General features: G+C 40.5%; 1 protein-coding gene across 13 annotated transcripts in view; it reads right to left on the reverse strand.

Annotated features, from left to right (window-relative positions):
* The window catches only part of NAV3 (neuron navigator 3), an 879638-nt gene that overhangs the window by 23538 nt on the left and 830063 nt on the right, over window positions 1–26037 (reverse strand). For 9 of the 13 annotated variants that reach the window (XM_075600199.1, XM_075600193.1, XM_075600190.1 and 6 more), the window contains 4 exons: window positions 23735–23856; window positions 21800–21820; window positions 5255–5427; window positions 532–685 (listed from right to left, as the gene is read on the reverse strand). In XM_075600199.1, coding sequence (XP_075456314.1) covers window positions 532–685; window positions 5255–5427; window positions 21800–21820; window positions 23735–23856 — 470 coding nt within the window. The remainder of the gene's footprint in view (window positions 1–531; window positions 686–5254; window positions 5428–21799; window positions 21821–23734; window positions 23857–26037) is intronic. The other 4 variants (XM_075600197.1, XM_075600194.1, XM_075600191.1 and 1 more) reach the window with 1 other exon arrangement.

The raw sequence follows: 26037 nt of genomic DNA on the forward strand, positions 1-26037 counted from the left end.
GAGGAGAACAAATAGAAAGCAATCTAGGAGAAAGTTGATAAAAATAGCCATCTAATTAACTCTGCAATAAGCATTTCTCAGAATTGTGTACTGAACTTGTTTGTAATGTATTTGTGCAGAATTCAGATGGGACGTGTTTCTTTGCATCAGATGTACTAATTATTTCATTTATTTTCTGCAAGATTTTAAAGAAGCCATTTTACTTCCAGATCTGGGTGACTGTACAGTACGTCATCAAAATAATGTTGGACACAAATGGGCAATGATTTGGTATAACGTTTTAGCTGAGCTACTTTTCAGGAAAAATAGCAATTTAAATGGAATGGAGGTAATTCCTTGAGCACACATTTCTGTTAATTATAAGTCATTCTCTCAAATGTTACCATTTAACAGCCTACAGTCTGACAAACAAATACATTCCGCTGGCTGTGCTGTTACAGTATGTTCTCAAATCAGTTTTGGCAGCATTTAAAAAGCAACAATTTAAAATAGAGATTGGAATTCACCTTACTCCTTTGTAGTATCACTGACCTGCATGCGGTTCATTGCTTCCCTGATTTGGTCAAGGTGATGTGCTGAGCTTAAGGCCTCAAGGCGTATGTCTGTTAGCTTGAGCTCTTTCTCTCTTAGCTCACCCTTAAGCTGCAGGATCATTTCAGCTTCAGCCTCTGTGCATTCGCAGATCCTTAAGGAGAAAAGAACTGTGTTCATATTTTCATATTTCCAAACGTTAATCAAACCAGTTTATTTCTCCTTTTCAGCATTAGGACCATTGTGTCGTTATGATCTAAAATAATAGTGATGGCCAATGTTGTAATATTATTACGCTACAAATAAGTGTGACGGTACTCCAACAACTGGGAAAGGATTATTATGGCTTCAAGAATCTATGTACTTTTTGGCAATCCATTATATTTAGAATGAGCACATAGAAAATATGAGTTTTCTGAAGCAGGAATTCATAATGTATTGCTTATACTACCATGAACGCTATAGAGATAACTACTAGGGGGATATTTGAGGCAATACTGTACAACAAAGTTATTTACCAAGCCTTCCAGCTGCATACAGTACCTTATGCAGTTTTTAATTCTACTTCGGTGCTTATTTTGTAACCGACAAATACTGAGAGCCACGAACTGTCTCAAATCCTATCCATGAAATAATTACATAAGTTCTTTCCCAAAGCAATGGCTGGTAAAACATTACAATGATAAGATACTGTTTAATCAATGTGTATTAATAAAACATATTTTACTCAAACTTAGCCAAACATTAAAGCAGGAATACTGCCAAGTTATTTTATTTAACTAGGTATTTTTTTAATTCTTTTTTCTACTTAATTCAAACCAGAGGGTTTTCCTAAACTGAACAGCACTATTTTTAAAGGTGGTTCTTAAGAGACGTACCGGTTTGGTTGCCAGTGTTTTCCTCCACTTTAGGACAATTTAATTAATCACCAAAACCCGCAGGTCAATAGGAAACTGCAACATCACCTGGGACATAGCACTGCAGCTTCATATTGGCAGGTAAATGTCCATGAGAAACACACTGGTATTGTAACAAAACCACTATACAGTAAGTATTTCTGGAGCAAGGAGGGAGGGGGAGGGGGGAACAAGGCTCCTGGAGTTAAAAAAGCTTGGTGTAGCTCCATAGCTACTGGTTTGTATTATGCTAAAAAAAAATATTAATATCTAAATTGGGTGGGATTGCTGCTTTAAAATGATTATCCTGCTCAGAAGAAGGGACATGCAACATACTGTACTTCAATTATATTTAAGCCCCCAACATCACCAAGGTTGGTTAAGAATATAAGAAAATACCAAAGTGGAGGTACAGTTTGGCCTAACTAATGATAGCTTTAATTATAAATGGTATAGTTCTGCTTGGGGTCTTGGTCAAAATATCTAGTAAATAAATAATTGTCTACTGCTTTGTATGTATGTAGGTATGTCTTTATTTATATAGCGCCATTAATGTACATAGCGCTTCATAGCAGTAACATACGTGGCAATCATATAAATAATAAATAATATAAATAACACATAAAGGGGAGAAGTGCTTTGTATGAGGAAGAAAGTCTAATAAAATACACAATATATTCTAAATAAACCCTCTCATGATTTTATGTTCGGATATCAGTGCTTATACCAACTGTAGGTCATATTTTATATTTTCTTTTCCAGTGTCCTTTTAAGGGCTCAATGCATGCAAAGACCTTAGTCTGGCACACATACTGTATTCAATCACATGCACCACACTACATTTTACCGAGATCTATGCTTGTAGATCACATGGCCATTTTGCCGTTTCTTTGGTACCCAGATTAAAGATGACCTGAATTCACACAAGACAGACATATGCAATTGAAGAAATAAAAGGTTGTTGTTGAAAACAAACATTTGTATAGATACAGGTAGAGAAAGACTTGAAATGTGGTATGGGGAATGAAAAGAAAAATGCTGTAACAAATAAAGTGCTAAAAGTCGGATTGATCACTTGCGCAGGCTATCAAGTTAAATCTGTAAACATGTTGCATAGACAGGTCAATCTGAGAAACATTATGTCCAGTTTCTTTCAGAGACCCACACAGTGATGTTTACAATATACTGTATTCTTCCAACATTTTTGTGTAGCCACCTTTGCCCAAGATTTATGTTAGCTTTTGGTTCACCTTCTGTTCTAATTCTTTACATTTCAATCGCTGTTCAGTTGGAATAAGTGCTTTTTTCAATTGTTCAGCTGACAAACAATAGAGCGAAACAATTTGAGATCATACAGAGGGGCCTATGCACTAAGCGTTCATAAGCCACTTATCGAGCACTTATCGGCCAAAATGCCTTCTACGATTCTGTAAGCATCGATAAGTGGACAATAAAAAAATTAATCACCAAAAATTTCAGCGTTCAAAAAACCCCAAAAAAGCTGAGTGAGCGGCGATAAGCCACTTATCAGTAGGTTCTGAAACTCATGCAATTCTAGTAGCCGCGATTAGGTTATCAAGGCCGATCGCGGCTCTAGAATGGCGAGTTTCTCACAAAATCCTCCTGCCAGGAAAAGTTGGCATGAACGTGGTGAGAACCTGCTGAGAAGCGGCGAGACGGGACTTAGAAAAAAAATGCTTTTTTTCTGCATCGGATTGATGCCGGGAGTCTCCGAAGCGGATACCCATTAATATCAGCACCAGAGATCCCTGGCATGAATCCCATGCAATAAAAATGCATTAACAGACAACTTCATTACCTTAGCAGCTAACCGCTAAGGCAATGAAGGAGAAAATCCCTCCCGCTACCCACAAAGGGACAAAGACCCCCTTCACCCACCCCCGCTACCCACAATAAACACTAATTCCCACCTCCTCTAGCCCCACATGATTGATACCAGAGGCCGTGGGTGTTTGGGGGTCCTCAGGTGGTCCCCATAGGTGTCTGTGGGCCCTCGGGTGGTCCCCATGGGTGTCTGGGGGTCCTCAGGTGGTCCCCGTGGGTGTCTGTGGTCTGTGCTAGTGTTTTAAATTAATTCATTGATTGGTTGGCTAGTGCTTTTATTTATTTAATTGGTTGGCTAGTGCTTTTGTTTATTTCATTGGTTGTTTGGCTAGTGCTTTTATTTATTGAATTGGGGTGTTAAGGTGCTTGTTTATATGTTTTATTAATGTGTATTTGTGGCCTTCATGCTTTTTTTTATTAGGTTGACCATTGACTGCTATAGTGGCTTATCATGCCCATATTATATGTTTATGATGTACCACTGTACCAATCAATGCGTACAGGGTGGGTATAGTTGTCCCAGGGTGGGTGCTTAGGCCTCCCGTGTGGGTACTGGGGGAGGGTGTGTTAACCCCTTTATTACTATAGCGGTTATTAACCGCTAAGGTGATTAAGGGGATAGGGGCCATTAGATTGTTTTCTTTCTGGCAACGGAGGACATGGCCCTGCATTATGCTGACGAGGATGCCCTTCATTACGGCAGAGGTAAGTAGACAGGTTCATTTACTTTATTTATGCTGGCTGGCTAATGTTTGATGTAATAATGGGCAAATTAGCTATAATCCATATCTGGATAATAGTTATTTTGCCCATTACAGTACTGTATGTGTTAGGGAGGGGGCAGGAAGGGGGTGTATTTATTTAAATGTATGGTAAAAAAAATTGGGACACAGGATTGGTACCGCAGGCCAGCGGGGATCTGAGGGCCCACAGAAACCCGCGGGGACCACCTAAGTACTCCAGGACACCCGTGGGGACACCTGAGGACCCACAGACACCCGCAGGGCCCACCTGAGGACTCCTGGACACCCGCAGGGACCACCTAAGGACTCCTGGACACTTGTGGGGACACCCGAGGTCCACAGACACCCACAGGCACCACCTGAGCACCCCTAGAAACCTGCGGCCTCTGATATCAATCATGTGAGAGTAGAGGAGGTGGGTATTAGTGTTGTTGTGTTTTGTATGTATATTATGGTTAGCAGCTGTTTTAATATAAATGTTATTACTAGTGTATTGTAGCAGGGGGTCTCTGGAGCAGAACCGCGTCTGGGGACCCCTTGCTTCAAGAGATACAGACCCCGTTATGGGGTGCCAGTATCTCCAATGCATTTAAAAGTCCCGCGTCACATGACCGTGGGAATAAAATGCATAGGAGATACCAGCACCCCATAACAGGGCCTGTATCTTTGGAAGCAGGGGGTCTTCGGACCTGAAATCAACGCGGTTCTGCTCCGGAAATCCCCTGCTCATCTACATTAGTAATAAAATGTATATTAAAAAACATACGTTCCGGTGAGATTTGCACAGGGAGAGGCAGCTCTCTCTGCAGCTGAAAGGAAAGGCCTTTGGCCTTTTCAGAGAGGCGATCTTCGCGCCGCTGGCTACTCGCCCGTTTTGTGAATTTTGCTATCACAGGTAATCAAGGCTTTCTGAATACCGTGATAGCAACACTCACAAAAACGGCGATTGAAATAGCCCGGCAATTTTTTTAATGAACGCTTAGTGTATAGGCCCCAAAAATTAATGAAAAAGGTAAAAAGGAATTAATTCTGTGTACAACAAATGCTCATATAATTAAGGATTTTATCCGTGAGGCTCAGACACTCTAAGGAATAATGAAACACAAGCACAAATACTGGAGGAGTATGGTATGGATTCCTGTAGTTCAAGCCTGGGTTTGGATAAACAGGTGATAGATTTTAATATAAATCTATCAGGGTTGTACTATTCATATCTAACTGAAGAACCCCATAACTTACGCAGAAGTGGACTGTGATGGTTTCATTGAAGATAAACCTGCATCATCTGAGCTATGCTGTAATTTCGGTGAAGATGGCACTGATGAATCAGTAAGTTCCTCAATGTCAGAATGGGAGGAAGGAGTCTTGTTGGACTTTTTCTTGCCAAATGCTTGTTTGAAAGAACTTCGCAGCTGAAAAAATACAAGAATTAATTTTTTGGTACCAATAACAGTCTTTTACAGAGTTAGATTGCAGGATAGTTAGTTTGCCATCCTAGCCATTGCCTAGTAGGTACGACAAAGCAGAGTATTAAAACTAGACACAAGGCAACTCGAAACATGATACCGTGTTTGTCTTTTTTTTTTCTTGAAGCACAACACAAGGAATTCTAATGAGCAAATTAATTTGCAGAAAGCAATAACTATTTAGTTGGTCAATTAAAACCAATAACTCATGTGGGAATCATAAATGGCATGAAATCAAGAAAGCTGATTTTGGATAAAAGGCATGCTGTATATTTGAAACATTAACAAATCAAGTAGAAAACAGAAGACAAGGGGTATATAGTAGAATAGCAGAGAAAAGGTTTACACTTATATTAATGTTATTTAAATATGCAGTTCCAAACTATATTTTGAGGGTGCTTGTTGAACAGGAAAATATAAGTTATTTGCCCATTCATTCACTGAAAAAAAAAATCTAATTACTTTGTTTTAAATGGGATTAAATAGCCAAGGTGTAATGATTTCAGGGTATAAGTCTACAATTAATTTGCAGAAGCTTTTATGCAGTAGGTATTGTATACTGCAGGACGTGTTTACAAGTAATGTATTTTTAAATTGTCATTTAATTTCTATGCAAATGTGTAATATGCATTGTTAAAATGTTTAATTCTCTGTAGATACCACCTATTATTTAGCAAGCTATTTATAATGTGAACAAAGAATATGTGAAGGAGTTGATGGCTAAAAGATATGCGAAAGGTAGCAATGCAGTCAAGGAATGTGGAGAGATCAGCATGTGTAAGGGAGAAAAGATGTCCTAGGGATGTGTTGGTGGGAGCATGGAGAAAGAATGGGTTTAATAATGTGTCTACAGAGTGCATGATAGCAGGACTACAAGCAACTAAAGGATGTAGTACACGTGTACCTGTAGGGTACAAAAAGGATGTCTAAGGGGAACAGCTTTACTGAAAGATACTGTATGTGAGGGCTAAGATAGTGCCACATCATGGAAGGGTGTGGAAGCAAGCAAGGTGCCAATCTCACCTATACATTTCTACAATGTTCCTTAGTTTATTGTGTTAAGAATATTTTTATTCATAGAGTATATGGGATACAGTTTCCATAGCCAGTGAACCTGTCCCGTGCCCCTTTTAAAATTTCTTCTAATCCCACCTGTTATGTGTAACCCCTGCCTCATGGTCTCGCATTTGTATACAGTCTGCTTTTGCACTGCTCCCAGGGTCAATCACAATCAATCATTCTAGGAGGGTATGGGGTAGATTCTTTAATGCTGTTCAAATATTAGGGAAAGAATCACAGATGGAATAGGTTGCAGTTTAATCAGGATTTATGCACAGTTGATATATAGTTGTACTGTATATTAAATAAGTACACAAGGCTACCATGTAACAACACAAATATTCACGCCTGCAAAAAAAAAAGTCATATTTGTGGTCGAATATCAGAGAATAATTTACATCTCTAGATGTTATTGTAGCTGTGCTTATGTTTGTAGGATGTAAATTTGGATGTCAGTTGGATTCTGTCGGAATAATAAGTTGAACATAATAGTTCTTCCCAAACTAGTTTCTTCATGTTCCGGGGGTCGGAGCCATTCTGTCCCTGTGTTTTGAACAGGTACTGTAGCTGCATAAAGTCTTATATGTCCAAAACCTAGTGTTCCCAGCACTCAAGTAAAGAATAATATATCAAAAACACAAGAGTATGTCAAAGAAAAATATTTTACTGAACAGAAAAAACAAATGAGCATACATAGCTGTAAATAAATGAGCATGTATAGATGGAAATAAATGAGCATACATAGATGGAAATAATTGAGCATATATAAATGGAAAAAACAGAGTGCACACAGAGAATAAATGATGACATGAGGTGTCCTGGATCCATTTGCCTGTACCTTACATTTGTGGTCTTCAGCTTACTGCCCTTGCCTACTCTGACGGCATGGAGCCTGTTCCGGTCATACGTAATGTTGGTTCTTTATACTGAGGCATTGGGTTATTGAGGGGTCTTGTCTCCTCTATTGAGTATTTACTTGGGACTGCTTTTTTTGCTGGGACTCTCTCCCCCCCCTTTTTTTTAGAAGTCACAACAGAGGACTTCTAGGGATGTAGCACAGATTACTTATTGTAGGATCGAGCGAGAAAGGGCTCACGCCCCCCCCCCCCCAAACATTGTCCCCTTGTTATCCCTTTGTGTTACCTTTCTCTCCTCCCTTCCCCCTCCCCCCTCCTGCTTTTCCTTTGGTAGTCATACTTCTGGGTCTCATCCCTCAATCCCCCTTTTATTCTACTGTGTTTTAGGTCTATTCCATTAGGACGTTTTACTTTTTATAACTTAGTCTGTATATGCACTGTGCCCGTTTTCTTCATCATATCACCATTTATTTTGTATGCACTCTTTTTTGTCTGCATTTTTTCCATCTATGTTTGCTCATTTATTTCCATCTATGTATGCTCATTTGTTTTTTTATGTTCAGTAAAATATCTTCTCTTTGACATACTCTTGTGTGTTTGATATATTATTCTTTACTTGAGCGCTAGGAACTCTGTGTGTTTTTTTGTGTATTTTTAGGGCTTCTTGGGCCCTCTTTTTGTTCCCATGCACCTTTACTCTATTCTTTGCCATTTGTTTCACTCTGAGTGCTGTCTATACCTTATACTTTTTGAAAGTCTTATGTGTTACATGGTAGCCTTGTTTACTTATTCAATATATAATGTTATATATACACTGTATGTAGTGCAGAAAAAAAATATATAACCTATTCTAACTGTGATTTTTCTTCTGTGATTTGAACTGCAATAACAAATCTGCTCATATTGTGCAACATTGTAATGCACGGTTGTGATTGACAGCACCACTGGAGAAGGAGCGTCTCAGTGAGTAGCCACTGAGTATGTAAACAAAGGTACAGGGGCCTATTCTAGTAGCATTAATGTAATCGCTGCTAAATTGCAAATTTGGCATGTTACCGCCGGACATTTTGTCAGTTTAGTTATCACGGTATTCAGAAAGACTCTGAAGCCATGTGATAGGAAAATGCCCAAACCGTACGATGAGCAGTGATGTGATCTCAGCCTCTTTCAAAAGTTGTCACCCATGCAATTTGCTGCGATCTAGCCCAGCTGGATAGAGAGCTGCACAGAGAGCTGCCTCTCCCTGCACATATCACGCCAGCGATCGCAGGGTTTTTATAAAAATGTTAACACTGGTGTACGTGAGCATGGCATCTACAGAGCAGAACCGCGTTGATTTGAGGTCCGGGGACCCCCTGCTTCCTGAGATACAGGCCCTGCTATGGTGTGCCAGTATCTCCTATGCGTTTAAATGTCCTGGTCAGGTGACGCGGGACATTGAAACATTGCATGGGGATACTGGCACCCCATAATGGGGCCTGTATCTCGGGAAGCAGGGGGTCCCCGGACCTCAAATGAACGCTGTTCTTCTCCGGAGACCCCTGGCATCAATCCAATGCAGGAAAAATTCATTTTTTTCTCAGTCCCTCTCTCGCAGCCCTTCTCCCCAGCTTCACGCCAACTTTCTCTGGTGAGAAGAATTTGGGATAAAATTGCAATTGTAATGCTCCAATGAGAATATCAAGGCTACTAGAATTGCATGATTTCCCAAAAATTGCGATTTGGGGCTCATAGCTACACACCACACGGCGTGTGTGGGTGAGAGTAAAAAATGGTGATTAAATGCATTCGTTGTGCACTTATCGAGGCTTTCTGAATAGCTACGCGATTGTTTTGTGCGATGACTGCTCAAAAGCCCCGATAAGTGGTGTGACAGAGTGAAGTCAACTCCTATCAGTTACGCCTGGGAGACATATGTCTGAGTGCTTCATCCAGCACTCATAAGGGTTAACTCAGGTGGAAATTAGGAAATCAGAACTCTTTAGCTGACACCTGAGAGCCAGCAAGGTAGATAAAGGATCATGTGACTGGCAGTAGCTGCCAGAGAGAGAGAGAGAGAAGCACACTGCTGCGTGAGCCCTTAGCCAGAGGGATTTCACCAAAGACTACTTCAACTAAAGTAAGGATTATTCATTTGTTTACTGACTGCTTAAAGTACCCTTATGGTTTGGTTCTGGTTTAGCCAGCCAGCCTGCTAGATAGGTCTGCTGTGTTATTAGTCAGTTTTTCTCCCAAAGTGGAGCAGGATTTATTTTGTTAAAGGGACAGTGTACCCACATGTTATGTTACTGTGGAGAAATAAAGCCACTGAACGTTTTTATTTATCCTGAAACTATACGTGTGGACTGTTCCCTGACCTCGGCCACAGGCCGTCCTGCCACAAGTGGGTTATCGAGGCTACTAAAATCGGCCCCACAGAGTTTGAATTAGGGGAACCTGGTTGAATACCCGGTGTCAGCTCCTTGTGACCTTGGGCAAGTCACTTTATCTCCCTGTGCCTCCGGCACAAAAAAACAGATTATAAGATCTACGGGGCAGGAACTATCTGCAAAAATTCCTATGAGTTTGCTACCGTGCACTATACTGTAATTGTTAAGTGCTCTAAATCCCATTGGGAAAAAGGCACTACATGAAATAAAGTTGTTATTAATGAATTATTATTAAGTATTATTAATGATTGTGCATAGGCTGCAAAACGGATGGTACTTTAAACTTGCACAAGATAGTAGTTATTATTGTAATTCCATGTGACATGATGATAGGAGCACAGGTCCGAAGAAATAAGCACTTGAGAGGATCCCACTGGAGAAGCTGCCCTGGGGAGACAGAGGAGTGAGGGAGTAAAACGGAGGGGGAGAAGGGGAATGAGGGGGAACCGGGATGTTGTCATCAACAAAGGACAGGGATAGGGTTAGGGAGATAGAAGGAAAGAGAGAGGGGGAGTGAGAGGTGGGATAAGGTTGAGATATTGAGAGAGGGAGCAGTGGTAGAAAGGAAGAGTGAAGGAAGGCGTTTGAGAAAGTGGGGTTTAGAGAGAGAGAGATAGGGTGGAGTGAGATATAGGCAAGACAGAGGCCTGAGTGGGGTTAACTAGGAGATAAAGGTCTGTTTAGTGGGAGAGAGAGATACTGTAGAGAGATGCTGATATTATAGGGATTAATGTTCCCTCTGTATTACTGGTCTTCATGTCGGACTATATAATATAATTTGAATGCCCCTCAGTAAACATGCCCTAATATGATATTATTGGATGTACAGTAGTATTTTAGTGTAATGCTAACTCTTTCCTACAAAAAAAGTGAAAAGTTTATTCTAGGGAGGGAATCTGTTTTTAAGAATTGTAATATCACCTCTGATTAGGAGTGATCCTGGGACTAGTGAAAAGGCAGAGGACAAACAAATAAGAGAAACCAGCAATGCATTCCACACCCACCGCCCCCACCGCCTCAGCCCCACTCATTTCTTCAACCATGATCTAATTGTGGTTAATGATGGAAACTAAGGTACTATCTGAAAAAAATATTCACATATCAACAAATCATTGAAAAACAAATGTAATTGATCATTTTGTTCCTAAGGACTTGTTAAGGTAATAATAGTAACTAGATCTGACAGGGCAAAAAGATGGACATTTCAGAATGCTAGACAGATTCATTTGCAGTGCTACTTAAACAAGACAAATTCTCTGTCACAACGAGTATTAATTGTGCATGTCAACTTACAAGTGTTTTCTACATTTTCATTTCAAGCATCTACTTGTTACATAAAGTTAATGGGCATTGTTATAGTGTGAGCAACCTTCAAATTCCTACTGTAACTGCATTGTTGTGTATTATGAATTTCATTGATTACATATACTATCACAAACAAGGCCTGCCGCTCAACCTATATTTAGTAACCTGTACATATGAGTAAAATTGTGAAGATGGTGCATGAGGGAAGAAGGCAACTATAATGTATCAACTATGTGAAATCTGATGGGTTTCACATGAAAGAATCCCTCTTAATATGTACTCTACCTATGTATTGGTAAGAATTGCGGAAATGTCCGCAGAGTGAAATACTCAGAACATGTCAAAACAACAAGGGAGTACATGGATCACAAGAGACCCCATTAATATAAAACAAAATAATAAAATGTCATTAACATCTAATGCATATATAAAAGTGACATACAAGTGAATGTGTTCAATGTGAATAAAATCCCCTCAGTGGGATCCAAACCAGATGTAGGTGTATATCAGTAGGATAAGACAGGTTGTATTATTATAGTCACTGGGTTGACAAATACCTATTGCACACGGTGGCACAATGGCCAAATGGATGGTGGCAGTGAACTAACAACCTAGTAAATGACCTATCTAACTAACTACATGCAAGTGGAGACAACGAAGGAATGCCAAGGGTTAATCAGCCTCACAGGTGAAATAGATTAAACTATTTGTGTAGAGAACTGCGTGTGCTTGGTTGAATCAATGCATAGCACAATATAAGTGTCACAGTCCACAATGGCGATCCCTAAGTGGATAAAGACCCCCACACACAAAGTGGTGTATGGCTGTATATAGTAGACAATAATATCTTAACCAGTTTAGCCAATGACCCCATCCAGCCACATTATTTTTTTTGCCTTATGGGCTAGAACCAGATACTAGGTGGTTGCTGTGGTGTTTAGCTCCATGCATTGACTATTCAATTGCTTCAATATGTTACTGTGGGGGCTGTCAGCTATAAGTGACCAAGTTTATTTCACATCACCGCAGCATTTTCTTTGAGAGATATTTGATTGCATATTGTGCTTTGTTGTGATACTGGTTGCGCCCACCACATGATGTTGTGACATATGGGGGTTTGTCCCAGGTAATGTTACCTATTATCATATAGACCTTTGTACCCACTAGATTGGTAAAGTGACATTAAGATGCAGTCACTATACAGTATACAAAGAGATATATGCACTACTGTTTATACCTACAGTATAGCATTGTATAGCAATTGCAGTATTACAGATGGAGCAGCAGGTATTCTTGAAGCCTCACATCAGTGTCTTATTACTGGGGTCATTGGCTAAACTGGTTAAGATATTATTGTCTACTATATACAGCCATACTCCACTTTGTGTGTGGGGGTCCTTATCCACTTAGTGATCGCCATTGTGGACTGTGACACTTATATTGTGCTATGCATTGATTCAACCAAGCACACGCAGTTCTCTACACAAATAGTTTCATCTATTTCACCTGTGAGGCTGATTAACCCTTGGCATTCCTTTGTTGTCTCCACTTGCATGTAGTTAGTTAATTAGGTCATTTACTAGGTTGTTAGTTCACTGCCACCATCCATGTGGCCATTGTGCCACCGTGTGGTTACTAATAGGTATTTGTCAACCCAGTGACTATAATACTACAACCTGTCCTATCCTACTGATATACACCTACATCTGGTTCGGATCCCACTGAGGGGATTTTATTCACATTGAACAAATTCACTTGTACTGTATGTCACTTTTTATATATGCATTAGATGTTAATAACATTTTATTATTTTGTTTTATATTAATGGGGTCTTTTGCGATCCATGTACTCCCTTGTTGTTTTGACATGTTCTGAGTATTTCACTCTGCGGACATTTCCGCAATACTTACCAATACACTACATAGGTAGAGTGCATATTAAGAGGGCTTCTTTCATGTGAAACCCATCGGATTTCACATAGTTGATACATTACATATACTATCTCAGTGAGTCTTCAAATAGTTCAAGAATGTTTCAAACTATGTTGTACCTAGGGTTGGGCAATATACCGGTATATAGTAATACCACGATAATAAAATCTGATGGTGTGCCAACATGGGAGATTATTTATTATTGCGGTATTACTTAGTGCCTGCTTCTGTGGTGCTGTTTTGGAGCTGCAACACTGTAAAGCAGGCCTGCACAACATACAGCCCGCGGGCCGCATGGCCTCTCTGTGCGGCCTGCGATGACTCAGGCCGGGCGCCAGTTAATTAATTAAATTAAAAAAAAAAAACAATTTTTAAATGGCGGCGATTCATCCCCCCCCCCCCCCCCCTCCTCCACTCCCCTTCCTCCACCCCTCCCCGCCCCCGGGTTTTGCGATGCGCGGGGACAGCAGCAGCATGAGGAGGAGGAGGCGGCAGCTGTGTGTGTGTGTGTGTGTGTGTGTGTGTGTGTGTGTGTGTGTGTGTGTGTGTGTGTGTGTGTGTGTGTGTGTGTGTGTGTGTGTGTGTGTGTGCGTAAAAAACGGGCTGGTGGGGGGTGGGTGTAAAAAACGGTCTGCTGGGGGGTGGGTGTGAAAAACGGGCTGGTGGGGGGTGGGTGTGAAAAACGGGCTGGTGCAGAGGTGGGGGGGTAGGCTGCTGACATGTGAGGGGGGGTGCTGACATGTGAGGGGGGGTGGGCTGCTGACATGTGAGGGGGGGGTGGGCTGCTGACATGTGACGGGGGGTGGGCTACTGACATGTGGGGGGGGGGCTGCTGGCATGTGAGGGGGGGTGGGCTGCTGGCATGTGAGGGGGGGTGGGCTGCTGGCATGTGAGGGGGGTGGGCTGCTGGCATGTGAGGGGGGTGGGCTGCTGGTATGTGAGGGGGTGGGCTGCTGGCATGTGAGGGGGAGTGGGCTGCTGGCATGTGAGCGGGTGGGCTGCTGACATGTGAGGTGCAGGGGGGGAAGTGATGTGAGGTGCAGGGGGGGAAGAGAGTGTCATATTGAGAGGAGGGGGAGAGTCATATTGAGAGGAGGGGGAGAGAGTGTCATATTGAGGGGAGGGGGAGAGAGTGTCATTTAGGGGAGGGGGAGAGTGTCATATAGAGGAGAGAGAGAGTGTCATATTGAGGGGAGGGGGAGAGAGTGTCATATTGAGGGGAGGGGGAGATAGTGTCATATTGAGGGGAGGGAGAGAGAGTGTCATATTGAGGGGAGGGGGAGAGTGTCATATTGAGGGGAGGGGGAGAGTGTGTCATATTGAGGGGAGGGGGGGGTGTCATATTGAGGGGAGGGGGAGAGAGTCATATTGAGAGGAGGGGGAGAGGGTGTGATTTAGGGGAGGGGGAGAGAGTGTTGTATTGAGGGAAGAGAGATATCGGGGGGTGCTGACTTGTGGGTGGGGCTGCTGACATGGAATGGGCTGGGGGGATGTGGAGGGGTATTGTGTGTTTGATGTAGAGGGGGGTATTGTGTGGGTGAGGGGGAGAGATGGGGGTATGAGAGATAGATGTGGAGTATTGTAAAGGTTGATAGTGAGGGGTTCTGGGGGAGATATGAGGATGATGATGATGATGAGAGGTGCTGGAGGAGAGATGATGATGATGATGATGATTTAACCCGTGCAGCCCAAATTTTTTTTCCTTGGAGCAGTTCGGCCCTTTTCACTTTACGAGTTGTTCAGGCATGCTGTAAAGTCTCTCTCTCGAGTCCTCCCTCCCTTCCTGCTTCTAAATGCAGACTCAGAGTGAAAGGAGGAAGAGTTTCAGGCGCCATGGGGAGAGCGAGCTTGTGACAGCAGCTGCAACAGTGAAAGGTAACTCCTCTCCTCACTTGTTTCCTTTTTCTATTAACCCCTCCTTCCCCACCCTTCCTCTGGGGCAATTAACCCTCCCTCCCCACCTGCCGCCTGGGACCGAAACTCATGTTAAAAATGAATTAAAACAGATTTTTCAAGAATTCTTAAGAAATTGTCAAAAAACGTGTTTAATATATTTTTAACATTTTATAAATTAAATGTATTTTTAAATGGTGGGAAAATCTAAGGATGACAGTGATGGGATGAAGGGTGGATAGATGAGGGAGATGTTAGGGTGATGGGAGAAGTGCAGGTGAGAAAAGGTGGAGTGCAGACATGGAAAGGGTTTGGAAATGAAGGACCCTTTGTTCTAGCAAATCTAAAGAAAATGTATTTCTTTTGATAACCCTTTATTTAAATCTATTAGAACATGGTACGACTTTTTTCTACTGTAAATCAAATATTTATTGCGATATACTGATGGAGCCACGAGTATCCGAACACTTCCCTGGGAAAATCTGGGGCAATCTCCCAGTAATGCTGCAACATTTCTGTGACATTTCTGCAGACAGACTAATGGCCCATCGGATTAACACAGCGGGGGTCCCTGGTAGTGACTGCCAGGGACCCCCGCTGCGTTAATTGATGGGCCATTAGTCTGTTTGCAGAAATGTCACAGAAATGTTGCAGCATTACTGGGAGATTGCCCCAGATTTTCAAAGGCAAGTGTTCGGATACTCGTTGCTGCATCTATATCATTATCCCGATAAATGTAATGATATCGTTGTCTTGGGAGATCTTTTTTTTTTTTATTGCCCAAACCTAGTTTGACCTGAAACTCATTTACCTTCAAAAAGAAATAAGAAAATAAACACTCAAAAACAAAAGGTGCCCATCATATATTTCACAAGTATAAACTTGCAAATGAGTTAAGTAAAAGCCTCATTCTCAAAGTTGGGCTACCTGTAATGTGCTAAAGATATTGAAGCTTTTGAAACAGGCCATGTGTCACTAATTTTTTGTCCAAACGAGAGATTGTCACTTTCTTTTCCACCACAATTTATGCAGCAATACCCTCGAGAAGATTAACTCATTGAATGTTAGCATCTTGTCCCCTGAGAATGTCCTGCTATTTACAAAAAAAATGTAGTGTTAGAACCATGATTATTTAAATCTGTAATCTCCATCTCTGGGGAGAGCTCAGTTTTAACCTCTTGAACATTTAATCTTTCAAATACTGAACAGAGCCCAAATGTTTTTTCAGGTGCTGTACATCTATTGTAGTTGCTCTATGTAGTACCTTCATACTTAGCCCCCTTAGAATGGTAAATTCCTAGCAGTAAATCAATTGTCATTATTCAGTAAGCTGCCATAGCATCTATCTGGCGCTATGGCATGGAAAGCCACATTGAAGGCAACACAGATTGAGAAGAGTAGACTTACACTTTTGCATACAGCAAACTGAGCTCTGTAGACTGTAATGTACTGTAAAAAGTAATCCCAATAACTGTGTGTAACAGGGTATGTCATTTCTGCCTATCTTTCCCCACCCTGTTATGCAAGTCCCTGCTAGCTGCAAGCAATAGCAGGTTAAATCTGTGGGCTTGTGACCCCCCTCATGCCCCTCTTATGAGTGACAGAAGTAAGGTGGTGACTCATGGCCTATGTAAGCCTATCCGGTATAGGTATAGACCATGAGCCCGTCCCTTCTTGTTCCTCCTAGGAGGGAGTGGCACATTTAGTCAGTCCTGTTACTGCTCTGGAGGAGAGAAGAAGCAGAGAGCTGTGAGTCTCTCCCATAGCGGGATGAGCATGCTCACCCTCAGCCTTGTGGCTGAGGGAACATCTGACCTAGTAAGATGACCCTATACTATCAGGGTCAAGCACCATCCAGAAGTTGGAACCCTCTGAACCCTTGCACCGCTGTAATACCATCATGAAGTGACTGCTAAGAATAAAGCCCTTTGTTAATTATATACCAGCCTGGATTGAGTCAGTGCATGTGGTGTATGGAAGATGTGCTTCAGAGAGGACTGTCTCTGATATTATCAGAGCCAACTGAAGCTGGAGGAGCTAAACACCACAGATAAAGAACTACAGCTGACATCAAAAGCCTGTCCTGATCTCCATATCATCACAGATCAGCTCAGCTCTTCTGAACCTACAGGTATGCCTCAGCACCACACGGAAGCAATAGAGTGGATCTCCCAGGTGGTGGGGGAAACAGTGCTACATATGTATACATTGTGACACTCATTAAGAGAGCCCTGACAGATAAGGAAGGGCGGCATTACCGAGGTACCAAGCCCCTCACTGTGCTCCTGGGTTAGGGGGTGAAAAGGCTTCATCTGTTGAGGTGGTTAGCTGGGCGTGAAGCGGTAATAAAATGGAGGAGTGGTCAGGAATGACCACTGGGAGAGGGGGAGGAAGGGCTGATATATGGGATACATGGGAAGCTGTAGTCACACAATGCTCTAAAGAGAGTAACTCCCCCTTCCTTCCACCCTTGTGTATATATATATATATATATATACAGTGGTCGACAAATCACCAAAAAAATCTACTCGCCGAACAAAAAAAATCTACTCGCCACCTAGTACAAAACGTATGCTGCTTGGGCCAATAGGAGCTCGCCACGATGTTAAATCCACTCGCCCGGGGCGAGCAAATGTATAGGTTTGTCGAACACTGTATATATATATATATATATATATATATATATATATATATATATATATCATAAGGCACAACTATAGACTGTATATTCTAAAGGTGGTCTCCATAGTGAGAGGAACAAATGGACGGTTGCAGTGGAAAATCAATGTATATAGAGTCCTAATGTGGATATTCCTGGAAATAATGGAGAAAGGCCAATATAGTGAAGTACAATACTGTAAGGCCGCGCTTATAGTCCTGTCTACTGCGACACGACGCTGCATCAAAACAAGTTAATGCAATCTGTCGCATGCGCCTATAGTGTGTGCGACCGCGCGACACAGCGACCAAAATCCATTAAGTCAATTAAAATTGCCGTGTGACGTCAGAGGGCACGTGAGTGGTTCTGCCAGTGAAGGTGAACGACTCAAGGCCACGTCCCCGCCACGCCCCCTGGTCACCGTCTCGTCTCCTACATTATAGGCAGAAATTGCTATGGCGACGGCTGATGTCACGCGGTCGCATTGCCAGGACTATAAGCAAGTGTGAAAAGCTACTTATAATGTAGCAGAAGTAATAAGCATTTTTCATAACAATCCCAGCTGCATAATAAACCGCAGGTCTCGGCGTCTCTGCCTCCACGTTGGAACGCTGTGGATCAGCTGGTTATGTCTGTGAATCAAATTTCCGTGCTGTTTCTCTCCCTCTCTCGTCAGCTGGTAGTGATGTCAGCGGGATGCAGGAGATCTTAGTATGTTGCCGTGTTTTACACAGCCGGTGTATCACTGCTCGCCGAGCTCCGTATAGGCAAATGGCACCGTGAATGTCAGTGCAATCCAAATGGCAATTGGGCGATTCAGTCAGTTACTGAATGCTACATTGTAAGTAGCTTTTCACACTTGCGTGATACAATATATCTTACAGTACATGACTATATTGGCCTCTCTCCATTATTTCCAGGAATATCCCCATCAGGACTTTATACATTTATTTTCCACTGCCAGTCTATTTGTTCCTCTCACTACGGAGACCACCTTTAGAATATACAGTCTATATTTGTGCCTTATGTTTATTTCTATACATTTTCTGTGGGTTTGTGTATACCTGTAACATTGTGGCAGCATACTTAGACATTTTGTCCATACACATTTACACTTGATAATTTGCACACACACACACACACACACACACACACACACACACACACACACACACACACACACACACACACACACACACACACACACACACAGTAAAAGAATGAGAGATTATCCTGTACAAAAATCCAAAATAGCCTGGTGCTAGTCCCTTAAAGATATATAATGTTACGTTACCATCCGGACGAACGATAAAGTTGAGACAGCACTCAGAAGGTAAGTTTTCAAAAAACTATATTAGCATGAACATCACATAGAAACGACGTTTCGAACCCACAGAGGGATCTTTCTCAAGTGACTAGCAACAAGCTAATTTGGATTTTTGTACAGTAGTACTGTCTCTTTCTTTTACTATATATATATATATAGTATATATATATATATATATATATATATATATATATATACTGTATAATGTGTGACAGTTACGGCATATGTTTGTTTTGTACTGTCATTTTGATGTTGGGGACATGTTTGGTTAGTTATGGGTATTTCTGTCACAGCTGCGGCATGTTTGCTTCATTTGGGGAGATAAAACCCTGTCAGAGTGGGGTGTGTAATATTTTGAAGCCTATGTGGGGCAGTTGATGAGATGGAGCTGTATCCACAGGGCAATGAGTACAGGGAACTGCCTCAGTATGGTCGATTAAGTTGTAAGGAGCCAGGTGCTGGGCAGCACTTTGACCGGGTATGGGGCCATAGCTGGGCGCTGTTGGTCTGTGAAAAGGTTTGTGTAATCTTGAAGGGTAGAGTGGTTGTTAAATATTTGTATAACATTGTGGTTAATAAATCTTTGGCTCTTTTAACCTCCAGCGCAGTGTCTGTTGCTATTTCGAAAGCAGATTTAGGATATTCAGCGCTCGTGCTGCAGAAGTAGTAATAGGAAAAATCCCTGTGCTGCACGTGCATGGAGCGTCTCCCCAGAGGCTCCCACTTCAGAGGTGATCCCACCTAAAAGGGGGGAGGACACCCTGAGAAACAGAAAAAAAGAAATGCACAAAAGCGCACAAGAGATGGAATTAATATCAGTAATTTATTAAAATAAACACATAAATAGCATAGAGGATCCAACACCTCCTCAGCTCAAAAGGTAAAATACCCAGATACTAAAGCCATACATATGGTCTTTAAACATGAAATATCTTAGGACAATAAATCACATACAACAAAAAACAGTCAATGTAAAAATGAACAAAGAAAGTGCTGACAGCCCAAGGGGATTTAGATAAAAACCGCCATAGAGGACTGTAATACCGCTGACTGGGGGAGACGAACACTTACACTAATGCAAAGGTGGGGGTCCACGGATGACCGCACAGGATCCGGATCGCAGCACCAGGGAAGATGGAACAACCACCACTAGAGCCTCAGGCAGGTTCCGTCTCAGCCTCTCAGCAAACACGCGCAGGATGACCTGTTGTGACCTCTACGCGTTTCGCACCACGTGCTTCGTCAGGAGAGCCCATTGGGCTGTCAGCACTTTCTTTGTTCATTTTTACATTGACTGTTTTTTGTTGTATGTGATTTATTGTCCTAAGATATTTCATGTTTAAAGACCATATGTATGGCTTTAGTATCTGGGTATTTTACCTTTTGAGCTGAGGAGGGGTTGGATCCTCTCAGCTATTTATGTGTTTATTTTAATAAATTACTGATATTAATTCCATCTCTTGTGCGCTTTTGTGCATTTCTTTTTTTCTGTTGCTATTTCCATTAAAGGTGGAACGTGTTGGTTGGGAAGGAAGAAGAATGCTGAGGGGGGGCCCGAGGCTACAAAGTCATGTGCCACTTTGCATGTCCACATTTAGAACTTTCATGTATTGCAGGCAATTTAGAGATTTGAATGGGGTGATTTGCTGTGTTAACTGTTTGGAGCTGGCTTTTTGTCTCTAATTTAACCCATAATTTTGTTGAGTTAGGTATATGTTGAGTATGTGAGACTGGAGGAAACAACCAGAAATTAAAGGAGCAAATTAAGGCAGATGAAATAAAAGATGGAACGTTGTAAGCAAAGCATGGGGCAAAGATAAAAGGTGCATGAATTTCTATAACTTGGTATGAGACCAGTATCCGCTCCAGACTCACTAGTGTGCCCCTATACCAGGCTCTATAAAGCAATGCATGTATTCAAACTTCCTTTTAAAGTCTCTCAAAACACAATATTAAGCTCTTCAAGAAAATGACACTTTGAGGGGAGATATAGCACACAGAAATAGCATATATATTACAATAATTGACAACATTTGAAGCTCCTATTAGAAACACATGGAAGTGAAATTAATGTGATTTCTTAAAGTGCCATCAGGCTGAAAAAATATTTGTCTGAGGAAATTTGTAAAATGATACATTATTTAAGCTAAATATTAGGGAACATCCCTCAGTGTTTGGTGATCTGAGATGTGACCAGTATGTCAATAGCAAGAGATAGTACTACTGTAGATCTTGAAGAAAAGGAGACAAGGGAAGGTTATTTAGTGGGGCAAGCAGAGACAAGTAGACAGAATAAACGGTAGCTATATACTGTAGTGAACAGGATTGAAATTTGAGAGTGTTGCATGTACAGTATTGGAAGAAAATACATCCCAGGTAACAAAATTCATTTGTGAGGTCACAAAATCTCCTAGAAAAGTTATGTATGGCTATGAATAGTGTATGCCATTATGTCTAATATATATTAATTTTGGAAATGTATATAACACGCACAAATAAACTGCTGATATTTGCCCTATTAATCTAGTGTAGCATTTTACAATTTACCCTGGTTTTAAAACAAATATATCTCAAATTGATAACTAAGACTAAAACAATGCAACTAACCTCACTGTGGCTTATTTTTCAGGTCCAATTGTTTTATTGTATAAACCATTATTTTTAACTGAAAGTAAATATATGGGTTTTCACTACATTAACCTAGTACTTATTTGTTCTTAAAATTCAGGCAAGTTAAGAAGACAAACAAGATAATCTGTTTTAAGAAGCTACAGAAGCTTAGCCAAAATGAAGAGCAGTCATGCCAGGGTAGTAATTTTTAACAGTTGCATGCCAAATTAGTCATGGTTTATATTCACCTCACTTCCTTTAGAGTTCACCTTGCAAAACATGAAAAAGTGTGCAATTACAAATCAAGTTAATGAAAGCAGATCAGTGTTAAAATACAATTATATATGGACAGTATCCAATAGGGAAAATGGTACCATTAAAAGTGATTCATAGCTAGTTCAGAAAGTAATTAATCTAGAGTAAGACACGAGTATGGTACAGAACTAGCTGTGAACAGCTGCAAAGTGATCATTAAAAAAATGAAAAATATACTTACAGTATACAGTATGAAAGTTGAGGCCAACTAACAAAACAGTGGGTGAACATATATTATATATATATATATATATATATATATATATATATATATATATGTACAAATAAAAGCATTTTGTTAGCCACAGAACGGTATCGTCTATTCATTTTTTATTGTATATATATATACAGTATATATATATATATATATATATATATATATATATATATATATATATATATATATTTCTTAGTCTCTACTACCGGACATGACAACCTCCCATATGCCTCATGCTGGTTTGTATTGCTGGTTTATGCATTGGGTAGCATGCGTAGCATCGTTAGGTAGCCATTAATAATTAGTTGAGAATATGATGGTGCAGCCACCACAGCATTGGCTATATATATAAATGTACTATTTGTTATTCTCCCTTGCAGGTACACCATATGTAAAAAGCGTGTTAATATGTTTATTATGTTAGGGTAGATCACTAAATAGGTGCAAAGTATATTGATACATTAATGCATGATCTTTTTGGTTTTGAAATGTTGACCCGCTAAGACTAGGAAGTCAAATAAAGAATGTGACCATTTATTTTACAAATGTGATGTCTTAAAGACAATTTAGATAAAAGGCACATTAATTGTGTTGGATGCTGTTGTTACTTATCTGTGAGAGGTTTCTCTTCAGTGCTCTATATGCTGTATCTATTCAGTATAAATATACTATATTCCAAACAGAGATATGGTGCATATAATATTAAACACAATTGTATGTGATAAATGGCCTTGTTTTTGATGTATTGGTCTATTACTCAATCAGAATGTTTTCCTTACAGATTTGGTATTTGCTGAGAAAATCACTACAAATGACAAACACTACACGTGTTATATTGTCCTCAAACAAGTGAACCTGTAGCTTCAACATCAAAAACTTTGACTATTTTGTATGATTATCAGCAAATCAAATAGTTAATATATTGAATAGGTTTTAAAATATTTTCAGTGTCTCAAACAAAAATACATTTAGCATGTCATGTCTTATTCCTGCCCTTTACTCTTCTTAGCCTGCCTGCAATTACTGTAAACCAGCCTACAGTAGTTCGGCAAACCACATGAACAAAATATATTTCATTTATAATTGCCATAGTTGTGTTTAAAAGGTAAAAATAAGCTATATGTAAATATTTCAATCAATCCAATTGCTTGTTTTTCCTACGACACAGTAGGACCATGAGGTCTCCAAATGCAGGGAGACCCCACCATTGCACAGAAATTGAATTTTAACTATGAAGAACTTTTCTCTTCACACACATGACCTTCTGGCAAGTTTCCTTCTGGCACTGGCAAGACAATAAATAACAGCAACATAATTGTTCTCCATTACGTATTGGCTTATTGACAGGAATTGTCGCATCGGACATTTCTACCCATCCATAAAATATCCCAACCTGAGCATAGTTTGTGGTACAATACATATGCCGAAACAAGTTCTGTTCTGACAAAAACATCATTACAAAATTGATTGCTTCTTTAAATAACGTTTTAAACTTTAAACAGATGGTATACGGACTGAGTTCTTTTATTACCTTAAATCATAGATACATTCACAATACAAAAATTTATTTTTACATAAGACAAGCTGACTTGGCAAGTCTACTGGTATATGGTACTAGTGGACTATTTGTATCAAAAGCAAAAAATCTTACCCAGTTTTTCTTTTTCTTTTTCTTGGAGTCAACATCATTGCCACTGCCAATGCTAGAATGACTTGTAGCACTATTAACACTGGACACACTTTCTGAGGAGTGCTGTCTCCTTATCCGCATATCTACATGGATATAAAAATGATCTAGTTAATAATCATCTTTTTTTAGATTTTGTAACAAGAATTTTTGTGATACAATATCAGCAATAGAGCTCTTCTAATCAACAATGATTCAGAAAACTCAAGTATTGTACACATTTTTAGCAGTCCATTATCTGTTTTTAATCAACTCTGCTTAAACTATAACCTATTTCAAAGAATAAAAAAAACTACAAAACCATGTACTTGTACAGGTCGTCCAAATGTTGCATAAACTAGTGCCATAGCACCATGATAATTTAGATATAAGGAACTTCTATTCCAAAATATTATTTATATTGTCTGTATATCTTTATTTATATAGTGCCCACAGCTGTACGTAGCGCTTTACAAGAGATATAATATAGTGCAGGAATCATAGTAAAATAAGTGCAACAAATAAGATCAGACAATAGGAAAGGAAATCTCTGCCCTAGAGATCTTACAATCTACTGTAAGTGGTATAATGGGAAATCTGCAGGGACAACAGGTGAGGGAATACGTGCAGTAGATGGCAGTCATTGTTAGGAGTGACTGTTGGTAGCTGACAGTAGCCACGAGTCTAGGCTAATGAATGCTTTAAAAAAAAAAAAAAGCAACAACTGATCGGCTAAACTGCAAACTCTAGTATAAGCACGCAACAACTCACCGGGATGGTATAAAAATAAAAAAGGTTTATTGGACTACATATTTAAAACAAAAGACATACTAGAACAAAAATAGTGGGATAGCACTCCCACGCATTTCACGCTTGAACAGCGCTTTCTCAAGGAGTATGAATGCTTTATTTAAAGTTGAGTTTTAAGTTTAATCTAAAAGGTAGGGAGAGAAAGTGCTTGGTGTAAACCAAGTGTGAGGGAGTTCCACAGGTAAGACACAGTAAGGGGAAAAAGGTTTAAGTTGAAAAGAGCAGTAGAGGTGAAAGGGGTGGAAAGGAGACAATATTGGGTAAAACACAGGAGACAAGCAGGGATATAGTGAGAGATCAGCGCTGATATGTAGGGAGGAGCAGATGAGTGGAAAACCTTGAAGATAAGGAGGAGAACTTTGTGGGTCATCCGAAACTTGATGGGAAGCTAGGGGAGGGATTTAAGGTGGAGATGAGCAGAGACTGTTTTGGGAGAAAGTGAAATTATTATAGCAGCAGAATTTTGGGTAGATAAATTGGATAGGAGAAAGTTGAGAGGCAAGTTAGTAGTATGTTACAATAATCCAGACGGGAGAGGATAAGGGCATGCATTAGAGTTTTAACAGAGGTTTAACAGTAGCATGACAGGGGAAAGAGCGGATCTTAGCAATATTACGTAGGAAGAAGCAACACGTTTTAGCCATGACGTGAATGTGAATGGAGAAGGAAAGGGAAGAATCAAATGTCACTCATAGGCAACGTGCTTTTGTGATCAAATATATGGTTTTAACCATACTAAGTTTAGGGTGGAGTGCCATCCATGAGGATATAGCCAGAAGGAAATCAGAGACTTCAGACAGTATTGCAGGTATGAGGGTAGGAGTGGATAGATATATCTGCATTTCAACTTCATAGAGATTGTCTAAGGCCAAAAGAGTTGATGAGATCACCATGTTATAGTGTATAGAGAGAAAAGGAGAGGTTCCAGAACAGAGCCCTGATGTACACCAAAAGAGATCAACAGAAGATGACGACGACATGTTAGCAATAGAGACCGAAAATGAGAGAGGTATTATTAGAAATAGGATAGAGCTCTATTGCTGATGCCAAGGGAGTTTAGAATATGAAGGAGAATAGGGTAATCGACAGTATCAAAGGCAGCAATTATGCTGCAGTGGGTCCATGCTTCCTGAGACCTACCACAACATTAATGTATAAAGTAGCTGATGTGTCACCGCTTGCATTTTTAATAAAGGAAATGTACTGTAGTGCCGACGACTATTCTAAAACAAAACTGGGGCAATCACCAACAAGTCCCAGGTACATGCTGGGTACTTGCTGCAACATTTCAGTGACATTTCTGCAGACAGACTAATGGCCAATCAGATTAACAGCGGGGGTCCCTGGCAGTCCCATTCACACTGAATGGGACTGCCAGGGACCCCTGCTGTGTTAATCCGATGGGCCATTAGTCTCTGCAGAAATGTCACTGAAATGTTGCAGCATGTACCCAGCATGTACCTGGTTCTTGTTGGTGA

Source organism: Ascaphus truei, chromosome 5 (assembly GCF_040206685.1).
Source record: "Ascaphus truei isolate aAscTru1 chromosome 5, aAscTru1.hap1, whole genome shotgun sequence".
NCBI lineage: Eukaryota > Metazoa > Chordata > Amphibia > Anura > Ascaphidae > Ascaphus > Ascaphus truei.